At 38.0% G+C, this 18680-nt stretch overlaps 1 protein-coding gene across 2 annotated transcripts; it reads right to left on the reverse strand.

The window, feature by feature from the left end:
- Positions 1-78: 78 nt before the first annotated feature.
- virma (vir like m6A methyltransferase associated) lies at positions 79-18312 on the reverse strand. 2 transcript variants are annotated; one of them, XM_033980327.2, is made up of 27 exons: positions 18200-18312; positions 17234-17346; positions 16697-16783; positions 15732-15780; positions 15496-15655; positions 15279-15398; positions 14976-15200; positions 13851-14584; positions 13203-13346; positions 12905-13131; positions 11611-12138; positions 11013-11167; positions 10853-10935; positions 10379-10472; positions 9342-9730; positions 8487-8642; positions 7587-7822; positions 6952-7198; positions 6633-6850; positions 5904-6036; positions 4818-4958; positions 4312-4466; positions 3725-3821; positions 3281-3447; positions 2257-2603; positions 1192-1338; positions 79-433 (listed from the first exon to the last, which is right to left on the reverse strand). In XM_033980327.2, exons 1-27 carry the CDS (start codon positions 18263-18265, stop codon positions 246-248), a joined length of 5406 nt encoding a protein of 1801 aa, XP_033836218.1. In that variant the 5' UTR covers positions 18266-18312; the 3' UTR covers positions 79-245. The 2 variants fall into 2 exon arrangements, with proteins under 2 accessions (XP_033836218.1, XP_033836219.1); XM_033980328.2 differs by having other exon boundaries at positions 15000-15200; positions 18200-18286.
- Between the last annotated feature and the right edge of the window lie 368 nt (positions 18313-18680).

Here is an 18680-nt window from a genome sequence, read left to right on the forward strand (position 1 = left end):
ATTGAAGTTTCAAACAGTTCAGTATTGGAAAAAAACATTTTGGAGAAAATACTGTCCAAACACAGTGCTTTTTTGGTTTTATTAAATATTTTCTTAACATTTTTACAACAGTTAAAGTCACTAATGTCCACATAATAAAAATGTCTCAGTACTGAGTAATTGTTCATTAAGACCTCAGATTACAGTTCATGTTAAACAAAACAAAAAACAAAGTCTGTATTCTTATTAGGCATGATAATGTCCATTTACCTGGTGAAGGAGCGGACATGCCGGCCCCTCCCTCCTCCGCTCCCTCCTCCACTGAACTTGCTACCTTGGGACCCCCTTCCTCCCCCTCCTCCTCCTGCGCTGCCCCCTCCTCCACTCAACCATGAAAGCCCAGTGCCCCCTCTGCCCCGTGGAGCCCTGTCCCGAGGAGCAAGACGATACGCCCCTGTAAAGAATGGACATAAGCAATTAAAAAGTCTTTTAGTTTAATCCTTACCTAATAAAATATAAAAACATATTTAAGATAAGTAAGCAGTATAAATCAAGGAGTTATATTTATTGTTATAGCTATTAATAAGCAGCATCCTTTACTAATATATTGCCAAAAATATTCACAAATCATATATATATTTGTGCATATAATTGCTCTAACATATATTCAGAGAGTTTAAAAAGTACTTAATTTTCAAATAAAAAATGTATTAACGAGTATACATTATTATTATTATTATTATTATTATTATTATTATTATTATTATTATTATTATTATTATTATTATTATTATTATTAATAATAATAATAATAATAATACAAATGACAACAACAACATGATTATGTATAATAATATTTAGGAGAATATTGTTCAAGTACTGAGTAAGTGAGTATTGCAAAACACTTTGTTGTAACCACAAAAGTACAGATGCATCATACCCTTATTTGAAAGATTATACTGCAAATTAGTGGCCCCTTTGAAAAGGTGATTATATACAAAAACAAAAGAATACAATAGTATAATTTTATTGTTTAGTTAGTTATAGTTAACTTTAAAAAAATACAACATTTTCAGAACACTCAAATGTTAAATTATTATATCTCCTCTAAGATAATAGAGCATAACTTTTTGTTGTTATTTGGTTTCTCAGTATTGTGGTTGAGTACATGGTAAAACAAAACAAGAAAAACATATGAAAAAGTATACGCACCAGCAGGAGGTTGTCTTGAAGGAAGCGGCCCCCTGGTGAAGTTGCTCTGACCTCCTCGCGGTTCGCTGTAGGTCCCTCTGTGTGTGACTGCCGGGACTTGAGCGCTCCACGAAGAACCACGCCCACCCTCTCTGCGAGTGTAGTTACCTGGAATAACACAAGGAGAGCAATATTAATGCCCTCTACTGGCCACCTGTAAACCCGCATTTTCTATAGTAATGCATACAACTGTCTACGGTTTGATTGCTTGAATTAAGAATATCAGTGTGGACTGGAGCAGTATCTAAAGTTTAAGATGCATTATTGACAAATTGTAATCATGCTGTCTCATTTTGTTTCTGACTAGTTTCTTTTTTTTTTCTGAAAATGAAATTAGCTGTCACTGGATTAAGAAAATTGCACTTGATGAGGAAAGTACTTAAAATATTGAAACCAGTAACTACATTCAAGGCAAAATTAGACCTAATAAAAAAACAAGACCGAAATTTTATAAACAAGTCATTTTAACATAGATTTTTACAGTGCTGAAAATATTATGTGATTGATCCATAAACTGTATAAAGAAGTGGACTAACACAGCGCTCAGGTCCAGTCAAATGAAGCTCATCGAGGCTGGGTGCTATGATACAAATTCACCCCTATAACTGTGAAAGAGCCGATTCAGAGTGAGGCTGTTGAGGGTAATGCTCCTTCCTGCCTGCACCTCTGGTTTAGCAGGGAGCGGATGATTAGCAACACTGTCAATCAAATGCTAGCGGGAGGGACCTCGGGGAAAGAAAGCGACTGATTTGTCTGTTATTAATGTTCAGGTCTTGGGTTATGGACACAATCGTGAAATAAAAATACCAGGATAATGTATATTAATAAGAACATTTTAAGGCCAAATGACGAGGCTCACTGCAAAAGTTTCGGAGAGGAGGGACAGTTTTCTAATGTAAAGTGAATTGAAGCCAGAGTCAATGGAGCCAGAAGTGTGTTCATACTCACTTCCTATTTGGAACGCAGCAGCCAGCAAGTTAGCAATGTCCAGTAATATATACAGTCGATGGATTGATCGATACATACCGGAGAGCAGGACTCCTTTTGGTTGTGGAGGAGTGAAAAATCGCGTTTGGCTGTTGAACGTTGCCCTGCCCCTGTTTCCTGTGAACAGTCCTCGGGTGGGGGGTTTGGGGGTGCTTTTTGGGGGTCTCTTTGGGGGTAGCAGCCCGACCGGAGCAATGTCTTTAAACTCTGCAGCCACAAAGTCATCCACGTGCATACTGGGGGGACGCGACGTGTTTTGTTTACGCTGGCGGAAAATATCATGAGGACGAGAGAGGTTCTGTCCGAATCCACCACGACCTCCGCGACCCCGAGGTGCTGCCATTATGTGGGCTCTTTTAGCTGGCTCAGTGTAGTCCATTTTTCCACTGTCAAAACAAAAAACATTAAAACATATATCAAAGCTACCTTAACTTGCATAATTCACAAATTCCTGATAAGCAACTTTTTTTAGCCACTATCCACAGCTGCCTAGAGGCTCAGCACAAAGATAAGGCTGTAAATCTGAGTCATCACTCACCAGCCTCATCCTACCATCACCATATACATAATTAGGGAAGATGGGTTAAGTGTCTTGCCCAATGACACATCAACAATATAGACTCCACACTGGCTTTCAAACTTTCCACTCCAAAGAAAAGATCTGTCTGCCTGGGTACCACCAAATCTAAGCCAGGTCTATAACAGGGCTATTCCAGGTTTTAAACAGGATTGCACCATTGTCATAGTAGTAAGATTTAATTAACCAAATTAGAGCAAAAATGTGGATAAAATGTCTTCACACACCACAGTTTGAGAATAATTGATCTAATATATCTATGGATTTCAGAATGACAAAAAACAAAAATAAATAAATAAATAAAAAATAAACACTACCATAAACAAAACTAAATATCCTATCTTTTGAATGGTAAAAAGTCCTCAAAATGTTAACTATAACAGGAAGCTGAACCCCACACATAAGCTACTGCCGCCACTATTATATCCTGTAAAAAATGTTTAAAAAAACTATGTGTGAGCTGTAACTATTGGAGAAGTTTTATACCTGGATGTGATGAACGTCTCGTGCTTGTGCTTGCCCAGTCTGAATCCTTTGGGAGGTTTGGCATGTCCTGGAGACGAAGGCTCAGACAAAAAGGAGCGCTCCAGTTCAGACTTCAGATCGAGCTCAGGACAACACTCCTGAGCCAAGCCCATCAGGTCCACCTTCACCTGGCACATTCAAACAAGAAACATAAGAAATACCATCCAGATAAGGGCTGCACAATGCTGGAAAAATATTGCTGCTGTTAATTAGTGTTATATCAATATTATAACAATATTTAAGTGTAATTTCTGATAGAGAACCTTGTATTATCACTACATATTTAGTTTGTTGCTGTTGCATTTGAACTCTGCATTGCAACACAGCATTTTTTCCATTAGGGAGCAAATTATTGTTCTCTTACATTATACTTTATTGTAATGTATTTATGTAAAAGAATCTTACCATATCAAGATCAGGCTCAATGTCCTCATTTTGGAAAGGAGAAAACCAGAGAGCCTTCAGCTGTTCATCCAGAGCTTCTGACAGTATGTAAACAGTCCTATAAGAAATAAGCAGGGGCATGGAAATACTAATAAATTAAATAATAAGTAATTTTGACAATATTCTGCATTTTTAGATAGTAAATTACATTAAACACAAACACACACTCACACACATACAAATACACACAGACACACACACACACACAGATGTTTGGATTCTATGCCTCCAGTGACCAGAAAACTGATCCTAACCTTAACTTTTGACAAAAATCTAAGTTTAGTACAAACCAGTTGTTCCTTGGAAAATCTTTTTTTACAGTCTGGTAAGGGTTTGTTTGACAAATTTAAAAAGGAAAAGTGGATCTCGTGCCTACTGGTCAATTCTCTTTAATTCTGTACATGTTTTAATTGTTCACAAAATATCCCCATGTATTTAGTTTTTGTCAGCAAATATAAAACAAACAAAAACTATGACAAAACACAGTACATATCTACATCGTTTTGTCTACTAATATAAAGGAACCATATATTAGCCTCCAAATGTACCTGTGGTTAAACTGTGCGGCGAGGGGTTCGGGCGGAGGCAGCGGAGGTTCTGAGTCCAGAGCTGGAGCCGAGTCTGAGGCCGATTCAAGAGTCTGCCTCAGAACGATCACATTCTCCAACATCGTTTCCAGTGACTCATCCTCTTTGCATAGTTTCTATTACAAACAAATTAGAAATGAATCACTTGAAAACAAAAATTAACAGCAATGCATTAGTAATATAGAGGATATTCATTTTTAAAGGAGTTCAGATTTGTTTTGTTTTTCGACGTAGGTCTTTATTTTTTTTCATAGTTTTTCAATTTCAGGGTATGACAGATGAGCAGGAATTGTGTTCAACTAGTCAAACTCTTACTCCATGGACAAGTAATTCTGCTTATGAAAAAAACAGGAAAAAATAAAATGGAATGGTTTTGACAAGATTGGATTTATCTTATAGGTCTCTATTTTTTATTACAAACAAGACACCTGTCATGAATTCTAATCATTTTAACTTAATGTATGTACCGTGATCGTTTTCTCTAAAGTGGGCAGTGGATGTGATTCTGAGTCCTCCCACTGCAGAAGAGCTTTCATTTCGGACCCCGTGAGCAGCCGTGGGGGGGTGAAGACTGGCTCGTCACTACGGGACTGGGCCTCTTCAACACACTGAAAGAAATCAAGACAATACTTAGGATAAAGGCATGAATTAAAACGTAAATAAGTAAAATTACTTATTACAATTACATATCGCCACACTGGCTATCCTATAACATCTAATTGACTCTGTGCACAACAGCGCCAAGCAACCTCACTGTTAGCTTTATTACTTTCCTGTCCAATTGTATCTCTGAGGTTTTTGCTGAGTCATGCTAAAATGAATAAATATTTAAAGAGAAGGCAGTGGACAGGGAGTGAACTGCACAAATAAAATGAATACTTCACCAGTGGACACTTGTGTTTAGAAAGAGCGATGTTTGTGTCTCAATGTTAATGCTAATGCTAATTTTGAGGCATTATGAATATTAAATAATGCCACATACTGAACTATTCTACATAAAAAATACCTGGGTCGTCTTTATTTCAATTAATTTGAAGTTTAATTTATATTTATATGGTTTATATTTTATGTTTTCTGATTTTCAGGGAAGTGAGGGAAGTATGGGAGTGCCTGCTTAGACTGCTGCCCCCGCGACCCGGCCCCAAATAAGCGGAAGAAAATGGATGGATGGATGATTTTAATAAAAGTGACTGTTAGCTTTGAGATACAGTGAACTGGCTAACATGCTGTTGTACATAGAGCCTATTGCATTGGCAGATACCTTTAAGTCAAAGCTACACAAGATTAAAAATGGTCTTATTTCAACAAATTTTAACTAACAAGCTAAAAAGTTGTGGTAACGATAATTAAAATAAATTATTGTTATGAGAGAAATTACGAGCAACAGGTTTTGAAATCTGAACAGTTGAAATATTCTCAAGGCAGTTACATAGATTATCATCACAGTTGATAATAATACATAAATGACAGAATTTTCAGTTATCACAAGCTCTAGATATTGGTCTTTTTTTTAATACACAAAATGACAAAAACATGAAAAATTGATGACGTACCATTGATTCTGTGTTGAGGATCTGTCTGAGGAAGTCAAGCAAAGTAGAGAGTAGATCTGCAGAGTCTTTGTTGAATGGAAAAGCCTGTCTTTTCAGCAGTGAGTACAAGCTTGTACTGTGTTTCTTCAAAGAGCTGAAAGATAAAATAAAACCAAACAAAATTTTAAAAACAATTGTTGCAAAATCCCAATATTTGTATTTTTTATCACTTATTTGACTATTTATAATCCATATTGCAGACTCAATCAATTGAATTAATTTATTGCCGGACATTTTTCCATTTTGTAATATTTATAACTCAGTTTTGTGTTTTAAAAAAAACTATACATATATAATTGGACACTATGAAATCAAAAGCAATATATGTATAACTGTGGTATTGTGATGTAGTCTTGCATTGAAAGGTACCATTTGATTTCGATTGTATACATTTACAAGTGCTTTAGATCAAGGAACCACTCAGTCATTCACCCACACATTCATATACCAGTGTATCTAGACACTGGGGTCGAGGTGGGTTAAGTGTCTTGCCCAAGGACACAACAACAACATTCATCTGTGGGAGCTGGAATCACACCGCCAACCTGTGGGTCAGTGGATTGGACCGCTCTCCCAATTATGTTTTTATGTCAAAAGCATGATTCAAACCGTCAACCTTCGGATCAGTGGACAAACACTCCACCAACTGGGCTGCTGTTGCCCCAAAAATCATGTAAAATGACCACTTACATTTTGAGGTGGTATAGACCGTAGTCGTGCTCAGTGAGGAATGTCAGAGTTCGGATGCAGGTGAGGAGGAGTGACACGGTGCTTTCAGAGTTCCCCAAAACCTCCAACAAGGAGTTACAGACTGAAGAAATCATCTCTCGACCCGGAAGAGAATTGGCCAACTGCTCCACTTCTGACACACAGCCTTCACCAGGAGTAGACACCACCAGTGAAATATCCTAATGCAGAGACAAGAGAATAGTTTAATAGTTAATTTTGCATGTTTTCTACAGAAAACAGGTATTATTTTTATATGATCTTGGTTAATTTGAGTGTTTACCTGGTCACACAGTGACTGTATAATGGTGCCCACAAGTTCACTGCACTGTTGTTGCAGGGTTTGGTCTGAAGGGGGCGCCAGTAGCGACAGGAGCATGGGAAACAGCTCAGCCAGTGTTTCATCTCCGGACACAGACCCAGACAGAAGATGTAACGCAGCACTTTTACAGGCCCTCTGTGACACCAGAGCGTCCATCAGAGAGAGGAGACGAGACACCTGACCCCAACACACACACTTGCCCTCAGCGCTGCAATGAACGAGAGAGGTAAAACACGATTTAGCTTTCAAACAAAAGGCAGAAAGAGAGAGGCAGGTAGTAGCTACATTTAATTGATGTGATTTTACTCTGAGTTATGGGCCTATACATTTCTGTTGTTCTAATCAGAATTTTGGTCAATTTGGTTATTTCTTGCCTTCCATCAATCAGTATAATTTTGTTCTTCTAATTTCACAATTACAGTAATAGTTAATAACATAATATATATTTACTTTTTTGTTAGAGTCCAGTTAAAATCTGTTGTTGCACAAATCAAAACCAAAGGTTGTGTTTCATTTGACTCCTATATCAATACCCTCAATACACTTTTAACTGGCCCTCTTCAACATGAGAGTAGATGTATATACTATATACTCACGGCTGTAGTTCCTCCAGTAGCTGCTCCAGTACAGTTTTCATGATGAGTGTCGCTGTGGTCGAGGAGAGGTCAGCCATCTGCACACACACCCTCCTTAACATGGCAACCAGCGGGGGGCAGGTCGTGGGACTGACACACGTGAACACCTCAGAGAACTCCTTCCACTTGGCACGCAGATGCATACTCCACAGCTTTCTGGTGTTTAGAGCCACAGCTACATCCTGAACTGAAATGCCCTGAAAATCACAACATACAGGCTAAATATTAGGAAACAGTGGCTGCTTTTTATTATCTTAAAAATATGAATTCATTCATTTAAAACGGTTTACAGTGGTCCGAACATGCCAGTTTTCACCATGATGAGCTTATAAGCGTTTTTCACTACTTTCAGAGGCTAGAGCGGAGTTTTGTTGTCATGGTAAAGATTAAAACCACTAACATGTTAACAGTGCATTTAAAACACTTTATAGATAAGTACAGACAGCGCACAGTGATTTCATTTTGACCCTAAGAGCTGCTTTTACAATATATCTACCGGTATATAATATAATATTAGCTCCCTTATATGGGAAAAATGGGTACAGCCCCTTTAATCACAATAATTGAGTTCATAATTAAAATCCGGATTCTTTGAAACAATTACTTATACTGTGAAAAATTGAACTCGAGAAGAATAGCCTTAATTAGTTGTAATTTTCTTTTGTGATTCATGTTTTGAAAAGCTATTGTAGATTAGGCAAGTGGCTTTGCTCCAGGTTTATGGGGCAAAAGAACATACTGATCATCTCAAACCAAAATTAAGTAATTGTTATTATTGATGGCTTGTTCTCAGATAGGTAGAAGATCTATGCAGTTACAAAACATGAATACATTTATTGAGATAAAAGAACAGTACTTTACCTGTGTGCTCTGCATTGGGAGTGGCAGAGGAAGCAGCTCAGACAGTAAAGTGAGACCTGAGAAAAGTCCTTCAGGAGCTTTGAGGAGTGAGCTGATCACCTCTTTCAGCATCAGCGACCATGTGTTACTTGCCAGTGTTTCTTCAGTGTGAGTCACCTACAGCAGAAACACAATAGTAGGAAAACTTCTCATTCTGCAATAGTGTAGTAGAGGTGGACAATATGACAATGTAGTTAAATAACAATTCGTGATCTGACCCCTTTTATTTCCCAACATTCCCACCCTCTTCTTCTAGTCAGTTTAGTTTTCCTGTTTATAGGCTCCACTTTGAGGACTTTTTACCATTCAAAAGATATTAAAAGTAAAGTCTTTCAGCTTTTACTGTGGATCAGACCTGGACGACTGAAGGATTACACAGACATCCATTCAAAAGATGGAAAATTTGTATTTGGGTTTTTAATTGCTATGGTGCTACGGTTAATCATCCTGAAACCCATGGATTGGTCTGCTTCTGTCATGCTATGAGGGAGTGACACGTGAATTCAACCTGTGAGATATGTAGATGAGGAAGCTGTTTAACATACCTCTGAAGTCAATATAAAGCCACCATGGGAGTGTTCTAATTTGGTCTTGGTTTGAGCCCTATTTAATCTTGAATCTGATGGAGACTTGGTTTGGTGGTGTTCTAGTCCTGGTTTAGTTCCATTTACTCTGAATTTTGACATGCTGTGTGCAAGTTTGAATGCATATCAGTATAAGAATTGTGCTAAAATTATCGCCTAGGCTCCAAGAAAAAAATCATATTTTTGTCATTCACCCACTTCTATAGTTTGTTTTTTAGCACTTCATACACACCTCTTCATTGACTCCTTGTGTGAAAGTGAGCAGTATATCCACTATCAGTGCCTGTACTCTCATCTCCTCTCCATCCAGACGGCCGGACGCGGGAATGGAGCACACAGTCATATGAAGAGTGACCAAAACACTGGCAACTCGAGTGTCTCTAAACTGAAAAGCCCCTCCTCTCAACAGCTCTGTTAACATGGTCCTTAGCAGTCGCAGGGTGGTAATACAGATGCTGATGATCATGCAGCGCTGAGGGGTGGGGCCCATGTGTCCATGGAGACGCCAAGGCTGGAGTAAAACACTGCACAGTTTCTGTAGCACACGCACGCAAGTATCTAGACCCTCTCCTGAAAACAGCTGTACCACCGCAAGGCTCCATTTAAGGTCTTTCTGTTGACCTAAGGAGAGCAGATGAGAAGGCACAAAGAGAAAATGTATTACACATTATATTACATAAAATTGTTTTGCAGCATTTGCTTAAAAATAACTGGGTTGAAGATGATAGGACAATTCTATTCAACTCTTATGTCTACATAGTTTAAAAGCAGGTGGTCAGATGTACAGATGTTAAAAGGAGCTGTACCACCTTTAGTTTTATGTAATATAGTAAAATTGATGTTGCCCTAGAATAGATATATTATAAAAGCACCTCTTTGCGTCAAAATGAGACCACTGTGTGTTGTCTGCATCTAATTATAAAGCATTTTTATCATCTGCAAATCAGGGAGGCTGGGGCACTGTTAGTATGCTAGTTGTTGTTGCCATGACTCCACTCTGGCCTCTGAAAGTTGTGAAAAGCACTAATAAACTCATTATTGTGAATAATTATGATGCTAGGAACGCATTAGAAAAGTGAGGAAAATGTTTGTACTGCTGCAAACTATTTAAAATGAATGAGTTCTGTATTACACATTTTTATGGCAGTAAAAAGTTCACCGCCTGAAGGGTGCAGTATTTTGATGTGGCATGTAGACAGGCACTTGTCATAGATTCTGGAAACCACCAAGAAAAGAAAACATAACAAACATAAAGAATACATAAAGTACCTTCAGTGGGAGGTGAGGGACAGGCGAGGTGTCCGAGAATTCTCAGAGCAGTGACGAGTCCAGTCCCATCAGCCGTCAACACATTCTCCACATTCTTAGGCAAAAAAAAGGTGTTATGACACATGAAACACTGCATTTGCATATAGCACTGACAGATCACACAGTACTGCATAGATGTACAGAGTGTAAAGATGCATAGTGAATCATATGATAATGTATATTACAGGACAAGTGTTTGAAGATGCAAGTTCTACAATCCACAATTAAAGTTAAAAAAGTAAATAAATAAAACTAATAAAAAAAACGTTTTAGTTTTATAGATGCTTCCTATCCTCTTGTTGTTTTTGAAATTTCCAGTGCAACAATGTAATGTCCCATTGTGTGACAAACAAAGGTTCATCTTATCTTACACATAAAATGTATGCATTAATTTAGTATCATTATTCAACAAAATTATTAACAACCAAAAGTTACCTGTTTAATGTATTCTATGAGTGAGGGAATACTGCCCATTTCAAACCGTAGCTTGTCCAGAGGCTCCAACCATTTACTAAGTTCTGTAAAGAAAAATTACACTCTAAATAAAATTTTTTTTTTAAACTTTAAAAAACTAATCTAACCTTTTAAAACTTACCCTGTAGCTTAGCATTTGTCTCATCGGCCTTTGCAATGGTCAGCAAAGGGGCACCAAAGTGTTCCATCATCCTGAGCTCATTGGAGTTCTGCACCACCAGTAAGACTAGCATGCACGCATAGTTGTAGGTGACTGCTTTGCGAGCTTTGGTGTCTCTGCAATAAAACAACACAGAAAGTATGTAGCTTATAAAAGGAGCTAAACAGCTACTATAGGTGGGTGTTTTTAACTCCAAAAACAAAAAATAGGAATATATTTTTGCATTATACATAAGTAAGGTAAAATATAGAATATCTTGGTCAAAAATTAAACGGCCATTTCTTTAAGTTTATTTTTCAGGACTTGATGGGCTTTTAAATTGTTTTCATTTTTAACAATTTATATGTTCTTAAAATCAGACCTTTATTTTGTGTCATAGAGACATGTTTCAACAATTAAAATGTTTAAAACCCTATGAACCTAATCAGATTATGTTTACTTTTTTTTTTATTATGACGATACTCAGAAATCTAATTTTGTATACAATACTCACAATAATCTGATGTATTTCCCACCCTAGATGCAACACATCTTACCAACTTGGACTAGTCTGCCTTACCCTTGGCCTTCCTTGCTGTAGTGTTGGAGCAGAGTGACCAGACAGGAGATATTACTGTCCAAGCTGAAGACATGAGCCACAGCACTGCGTCCAGTCTGAGTGAACGTCATCACATAGAGACTGTTTAGCAGACCAAGTATCTCTGCATTGTCGCCTTCTTCTAGTCCCACTCCTCCCTCTCCCCCTGCGTTCACATGACTCATGAGCTCTGATACACTTTGGAGAGCATGTAGAGCCTGCATTAACCACACTCCAAATCCTTCTTCGCCAAACCCAGGGCCGTTGAGTGCACTTTCTCCTCCTGTAAAAAGTATCTCTTCATTCTCCGCCTCAGTTACAGAAGCCAGAAGTCGTAATAAGAGGTTTGATGGAGTAGGTTGAGACAGAAGAAACAACAGGCCAGACTGAGTGAGAGACAGGAATCGCAGAAGCTCCTTGATGCCTTGTATGATGCCCAAGTGTCCAGCAGCGGCGGCGGCTGACAGCACCAAGGTAACGCTCTCCAAGAAGTGACACGCGTGCATGTACCTGGTGGACAACATGACAAATACCATCAAAACCTTAACACCCATTTATCAAATTGATAGCTGCCAAGACTGCAAGATGTATCGCACACAAACTGAAATCACAATTTGAATAGTCACAAAGATCAACTTGCGAGGGCTGAAATAATTTTGGTAATATAATGTTCTCAGCAAAGGGGGTCTTTCTTTAATAAAACCTGCTAACCTAATAAAATCGACATGTTCTGAAACCTTGAATTTGTTTAACTTTTCATATTTCAGTTTATCAAAAGCTCTTGCTCCTGGAAAGGTTTCAAATAAACACCATAAAAGGAGAGTTTGAAGTAGAATTTTAAGCATAAAAAACGAATTTAAAGTGCATATGACAGGTTTTCAAGTTTTTCTAATTACTTGGTTTGATGGGATACTACCTGTAGTAAATATTTGTCATAGTTTTTCAGCAGTTAAGTTCTAAAACAGAATCTGTCTACCTATTTCATCAACATGGAAAATTCCATCCAAAAAGCAGAAAGATTTACGCTCAAGGAAGGAACTTTCTGATAGATAAAATTTTGAATTATCAAAATAACAATGTTGTCATTTAGGCTATTTGTATTAGCCAACATTGAACAAAAAAAAAAACAGGAAGTAAAACTTCTTCAAAATTTAAAATCTTGAAAAAAAAAAAAAAGGTAAGATTTTTTGTGAAATCTTAAATACAGTGATAGTATAGTGAAATGTATATCCTAACCTGCCATTACAGATTTTTTCCAAAACTCCCACTTATTTACCTGTACAATGTTGGGTAGGGGTCATCTCTTTCCTGTGGCCCTGTTATTCTGGCTGTAGTGGGGAATGCTTTTCCGGGTGGTTGAACCATGCAATGAGGAGCAGTCTCCAACAAATGATGCAATTCCTCCAAAAGACCAGCAAGTCGATCCAGCTCAGCCTCACTTACTGCAGATGAGCTGAGGGGCGGGTCCTCCTCCATCGGGCTCTCAGCACCCTCCACGTCCTCCTATAGGAGAACACTACATTAGATTATGATTCATTATAATGTTAAATACAATGCATCATAGAGCTACCTACCTGAACAGGCTCACGCTCACTGAGGGAGTCTGCAGATCGCTGTAAATCTGCCAGCACCTCATAAACATGACTTTTCTGAAGAATGGCGTTTCCAGCTGTTATAACTCTTACTGTTTCTTCACGCAAAAATAAATGAACCAAGTGCTGTCAATACAAGCAATAAAAATTAATTGACACCCTCCCAAAAATATATATATACATTTATGTGTGATAGATATATAAAATATATAAATATATATAAAATATATCATATGATATATATGATATATATGATATATATGATATATATGATATATATATGATATATATATATATATATCATATATATACATACATATATATATACACATATACATATATATATATACACATATACATATATATATATACACATATACATATATATATATACACATATACATATATATACATATATACACATATATATATACACATATATATATATACACATATATATATATACATATATATACATATATACACATATATATATATACATATATATATATATATATATATATATATATATATATATATATATATATATATATATACATACACCGGTACATATATATATACACACACACACACACACACACACAAAATCAATACATTCTTATTTCTAACCTGGTATCCACTCTTCTCTTCGTTCTCTGAGTGCAGGAAGGACTCCACACCAGCAGGAGCGCTAATCAGAGAGTCCAGTGCCTTAAGAAGGCTGAGTTTCAGTGTTGAGGAGACGTGGTCCGTGTGAAGAAGCTGCAGCAGCACGTTTAAGGCCCCGTCTCGGAGCAGCGCAGCCAGGCCCTGTGGGCATTCTGCCAAGTTTGAGGCCAGTTTGGCCCCTGCTTTCAGCTGCCTGAGGTTCAGAGCTATGGGTTGTGTCAGAGCAATGTCCATATTCAGAGCTAGGAGAGCCCATTGGACAAATGTGGATATTTGTTCTTCCACCTTATCCTCCCCCTCACACTGTTTAATTAAAGAAGCTAATCCTTTAAACAGCAGTCCTGGAGCCTCCTCCAGTGCAGTGACCCAGCGGGCATCTCTGTCTGCTCCAACAGAAGCCTGCAGCTCTCTGAGCTGAGCGACAGCCTCAGCCTCTTCTCCAGCACTCTCCTCTGTGCCTCCAGGGTCCATGGGCTCCTCCAAACTGGCCTTCTCCAGCTGAGTTTCAAAGCGTGTTTTATATGGAGGACTGAAGTACTGCATTGGCCTGAGCTCTCGCTCATATGGATCATATTGAACAGGTGGAACTGAAGCCAGGTCCTCGGCTGTGTAATCCATGTCAAATGTCGGCAGTTTGAAGCTGCCATTATCAAGGTCATCTTCATCACTGGAAATCTGCTCGTAGCCATCATTATCTACAACAAAAAACAGATTTGAGCAAATCACAACTTAACATTATTTCACCAAAGAATATTTAAACACCTCCTCACCAAAACATCACATTGCAGACATGCAAATTTAGTTTATCATGCAAGATATGATTATAATATAGGTCAGGCTGTTAGGATGCTGGAGGGACCGTTGCACATGTCAACTTATGATGAGTAAAAGCATTCTCACCAGCCATATGTAAACCATCTAACAACTGCAAATGAGCATCATGCTGGAGCATGTTCTCAAATGGATCCTTCTCCAGTTGGTTCCAAGGATAAACATGCCTGCACAGCCCACAGTGCAGCCTCTTGGATTGTGGTAGGATTCCATTTGGAAAGTCAGGATTTCCTGTTCCACATAAACCTCCCATACCTTCCTCTAAGTCCTGGTCCTCACCCTCATCATCCTCCTCTTCATCCTCCAGAGCACTGCCATCACTGCGTGCCTCATCTGGGTCCTCCTCTTCCTCGTCCTCTTCACCCTCCTCCTCTGCCTCAGCATCAGAGTACGGCTCATCTGCTGGCAGCGACCGCTCAGGGGAGACCGCCTCCAGGTAGTCATCACGACCCTCGCATGGCTCCACTTTAACAATGCCCACTGCAGTTAGTGCAAGATACAAAGTTATGCAGTTATAGAGATTGATGAAAACATATATACATTTAATTATATGTATACTTGTCATTGGGAGTTGTTCATCATCGTCATCATCTGGTGGAGGAGGCCCAGGCGGTGTGCGTGGCCCCCTGGGACCCAGTCTGGGGGGACTCCCATTGTAATGCTCATCTTTTTCCCATTCTAAAATCAGGATTACAATGAAATTAGGCTCAATGAGGTGTGTGGGGGTCATGTTTCAGTTTCATATTTTGGGTGTGGGGGATTCATTCAGACGGACCTTGCTTTGCTCTTTTGAGCCCACTCTGCTGCTGAGGGGGAGGGGGAGGTGGTGGAGGGGGTGAGCCTTGATCGTGTCCATGGGAACGCTCTGCGGTCCCATAAACAGCCACTGTCAGACTTGTGTACCATCCACGCAGAACTAGGCCATCCGTGTTCACCTGCACATTCAACAGGCAAATATGTAGTTAATCACATTAAACAATGCCAATGTCAAGCCTGAATTACTTTACTTGCCTTTCCACTTGGTCGGAAAACAATAGACTTGTTTTCATCATATTCAAGACTAAGGAGAGAAAAGACAACAGTCTTCAAACAAATGCCATGTCATAATACATTATGATTTGAAGAAGATGCAAATAACTCTTCAACGTTTAAAAACTATGGGAATTCATATGTCCTGATGAGGGGCGTGTTCAAGTTCAATTCTTTCTCTAATAAAACAATCATTAGGTTTACATTCCGGTGCAATTATCCACATCTGTCGTTTAAGGGATGAAAAATAATCAAGTCTAAACATCCTCTGCTCCTCTATTACAGTGGAAACTCCTATGTTTGAGTGTCACTTTCTGCTACTGTGTGGGTGGAGCCTTGTTTCTGGAGAGACCAGTTGGCTAGGTGGAGAACAAAGAACCTGAAAATAGGTTGTTGCTGACACAATAAACGCACAGGTCCTCCACAAAAGGGCTCAATTTCTACCATTACCGGTTCATCAGGTAAGACCGAATTGAGCATCATCTACATTTTGGGCCATATCTTGCCCCCGGTCTTAACACAGCAAAGTGGGGGGCGTGGAACTCTAAAAAAGAGGTGTGCCATTCAAAAATAGGCTGAGTGGAGCAAATTGAGGGCGTGGTTTGGTGCATTTAGTGAATTGTCAGAATTGTAAAAATAAATATCAAAACTTAACATGTAACATAATCAAGGCATAAAAGTTGCAGTGATTTTAAATGCAGCACCAGTCACAGATTGGTTCAGATTCCAATCCCCATAAATGTACATTTCTACCGTGCCAATCCAGTCACCAGCAGCCAAGTACAGCCTTTTTACTCCAGCATTAAAATCATGTAGGTAGTGGGAGTCCAACATGGACACGCCCACTCATTAGAACTACTGCTCCGGGGGCAAGATATGGATGGCCCTTTGGGTTTTAGCCACAGATGCAAAATAATGGCTGAGGATTAGTACATAAAAATCCTGACCTGCCCAGTCTGTGGAAGGTGGAGCAGTTGGGCTTGGTGACGTTATTGAAGAATATCTCCAGCTGAAATGCATGAGGAGAGGTCTCACTGGAAAGACAGGGAAGCAAAGTTTTTAACATACATTTTCTTATCTTTGTTTGTCTTATTAAGTTGGGTTTGACTTTTCTGATTGATTCAATGTATATTTAATTATGAATAAAAGCATTCACCAATTTATGTTGAACATTTGTGCAGGTCCATAGGATAATTGATACATATTTTACTGATTTTGTATTTTATATTCTATACTGTGAGGGACATTGCAACACATTCAGGAACGTGATATATATATTGATATATTTTTGTAACTTAGAACAATCCCACATTTTCAGTGTTTTATTTACTAATTACATCAAACATATCCTTTTGAATAGTACACATACACAGTAAAACATGTAACCAGGATTATTTCCAATTAGGCAACATTTTGTGTCCCATTATAAACAAATGACAAAGTGTGCTTGTAGTAGTAATGTTATGTCAACATAAAGATCTTACCCAAATGCTCTGTTATCAGGTAAACTGCTGTGAGCTTTTAATCCTGGAGGAATGACCCGCACTTCTGTTATTAAGACTCCACATGGAAATCGCACCACATCAACATTGGTTATCTACAACAGATCAAAATAGGATGCAAGATAAAAATAGAATACAAAATACAATTAATGAAAAATGCAACTTTCTAAAACGATTTTTAGGAACTTTATGTCTTTGTGGGCCATATGCAATGTATTGGTAACACACAAAAAAGCTCAAGTATCCACAAGATCGTATGGCAAAAAGTGGACAAAGATGAATGAACTCATCCCATCTTGATTTCCTGATGCCTATGCTCTCTGCAATTCACATTTCCTTTAGGGCCAATAAACGTTTTCATTGCATTGTTTGTGCATTATATATTTATGCACCATACATGATTGAAAATAGAAATTATGACAACTGATTGCAAAATGCAGTGAAAAACTGAGGTTAAAATGAACAGCTTCCGCCTCGCTCTTTGTATTTTTTTTCTTATTCATTAGTAGTTCACCGTTATTTCATGCATCGAATCAAGTTGTTTATCATTTGCTTTTTTATTAATGTGTTAGCTAATTCATCAGATAGGCATTTGCTAATATTTGCACATAAAGACGAAATATGTGGGCATATTGTAAATGTTATGATTCACTCCTGCTGTCCGACAGGAATATACAACACAATACGGCATTAATGACTTATACAATATGGGAAATAAAAGGAGAGTGTGTGGTTAAGTACTCAATCAATATAATTTGCAGAAGTTTGATTAAGTAGTAGAGTAACTAAGTAAAAAAAGATACAACAAGTTAAAGTAATCCGTTAGCCACAGTTAGCAAGTTTAGCATCTTACTAAAACAACTGCTAATATAATAGACATAAACAATGCAATTACATATTCCCCTAGTTCATAAGAGCTTCTGAATGCTGAAGGATAAAACAGTTTACCTCTGCACTCTGATGCTTAAATGTATCTAAAAATAATAGCTCCACAGAAGTCTCCCCCGCCATCATTCTCTACAGTCCACGGAGAACAGGTCACTTCCGGGATCGCAGTCTAATACTTCCGGTTTGGTTATCGTTCCTTTTTAATATTTTTTACTTTTTAATCTTTGTTTTTTATCACTTGCATTTTACTTTTGTGTTCATATTTATCTTTGTTATTCAGTCACCAAACACTGGAATTTACTAACGAGTTTTTATATTTATTATTTTTTTATTTGTAGGCTTTCAGCATTTAATTTCATATCACTGATTTATAATAGGGCCTTAATTTAACAAATTTGATATTAGAGGGATTTTGACCATAAAGAGTTTTTACCATAAAGAATTTTTGACTTGACCAGAGCTATGATCTTCAATTTGAAGATCCACGCTTGTGAGCAGTAGGATAAATGGCCATGGATTAAGATGACGTAATAAATAAAGT

The sequence above is a fragment of the Periophthalmus magnuspinnatus genome, chromosome 16, assembly GCF_009829125.3.
Source record: "Periophthalmus magnuspinnatus isolate fPerMag1 chromosome 16, fPerMag1.2.pri, whole genome shotgun sequence".
Classification (NCBI taxonomy): domain Eukaryota; kingdom Metazoa; phylum Chordata; class Actinopteri; order Gobiiformes; family Gobiidae; genus Periophthalmus; species Periophthalmus magnuspinnatus.

Excerpts from the sequence above, each read along its gene's own strand:
- virma (XM_033980327.2), bottom strand. The coding sequence starts at position 18,265 with ATGATGGCGGGGGAGACTTCTGTGGAGCTATTATTTTTAGATACATTT. Across the intron at positions 10,473-10,852 it reads TCATAGAATACATTAAACAG|AATGTGGAGAATGTGTTGAC; the intron begins GTAACTTTTGGT and ends TTTTTGCCTAAG. Across the intron at positions 1,339-2,256 it reads AAAAGGAGTCCTGCTCTCCG|GTAACTACACTCGCAGAGAG; the intron begins GTATGTATCGAT and ends GTGTTATTCCAG.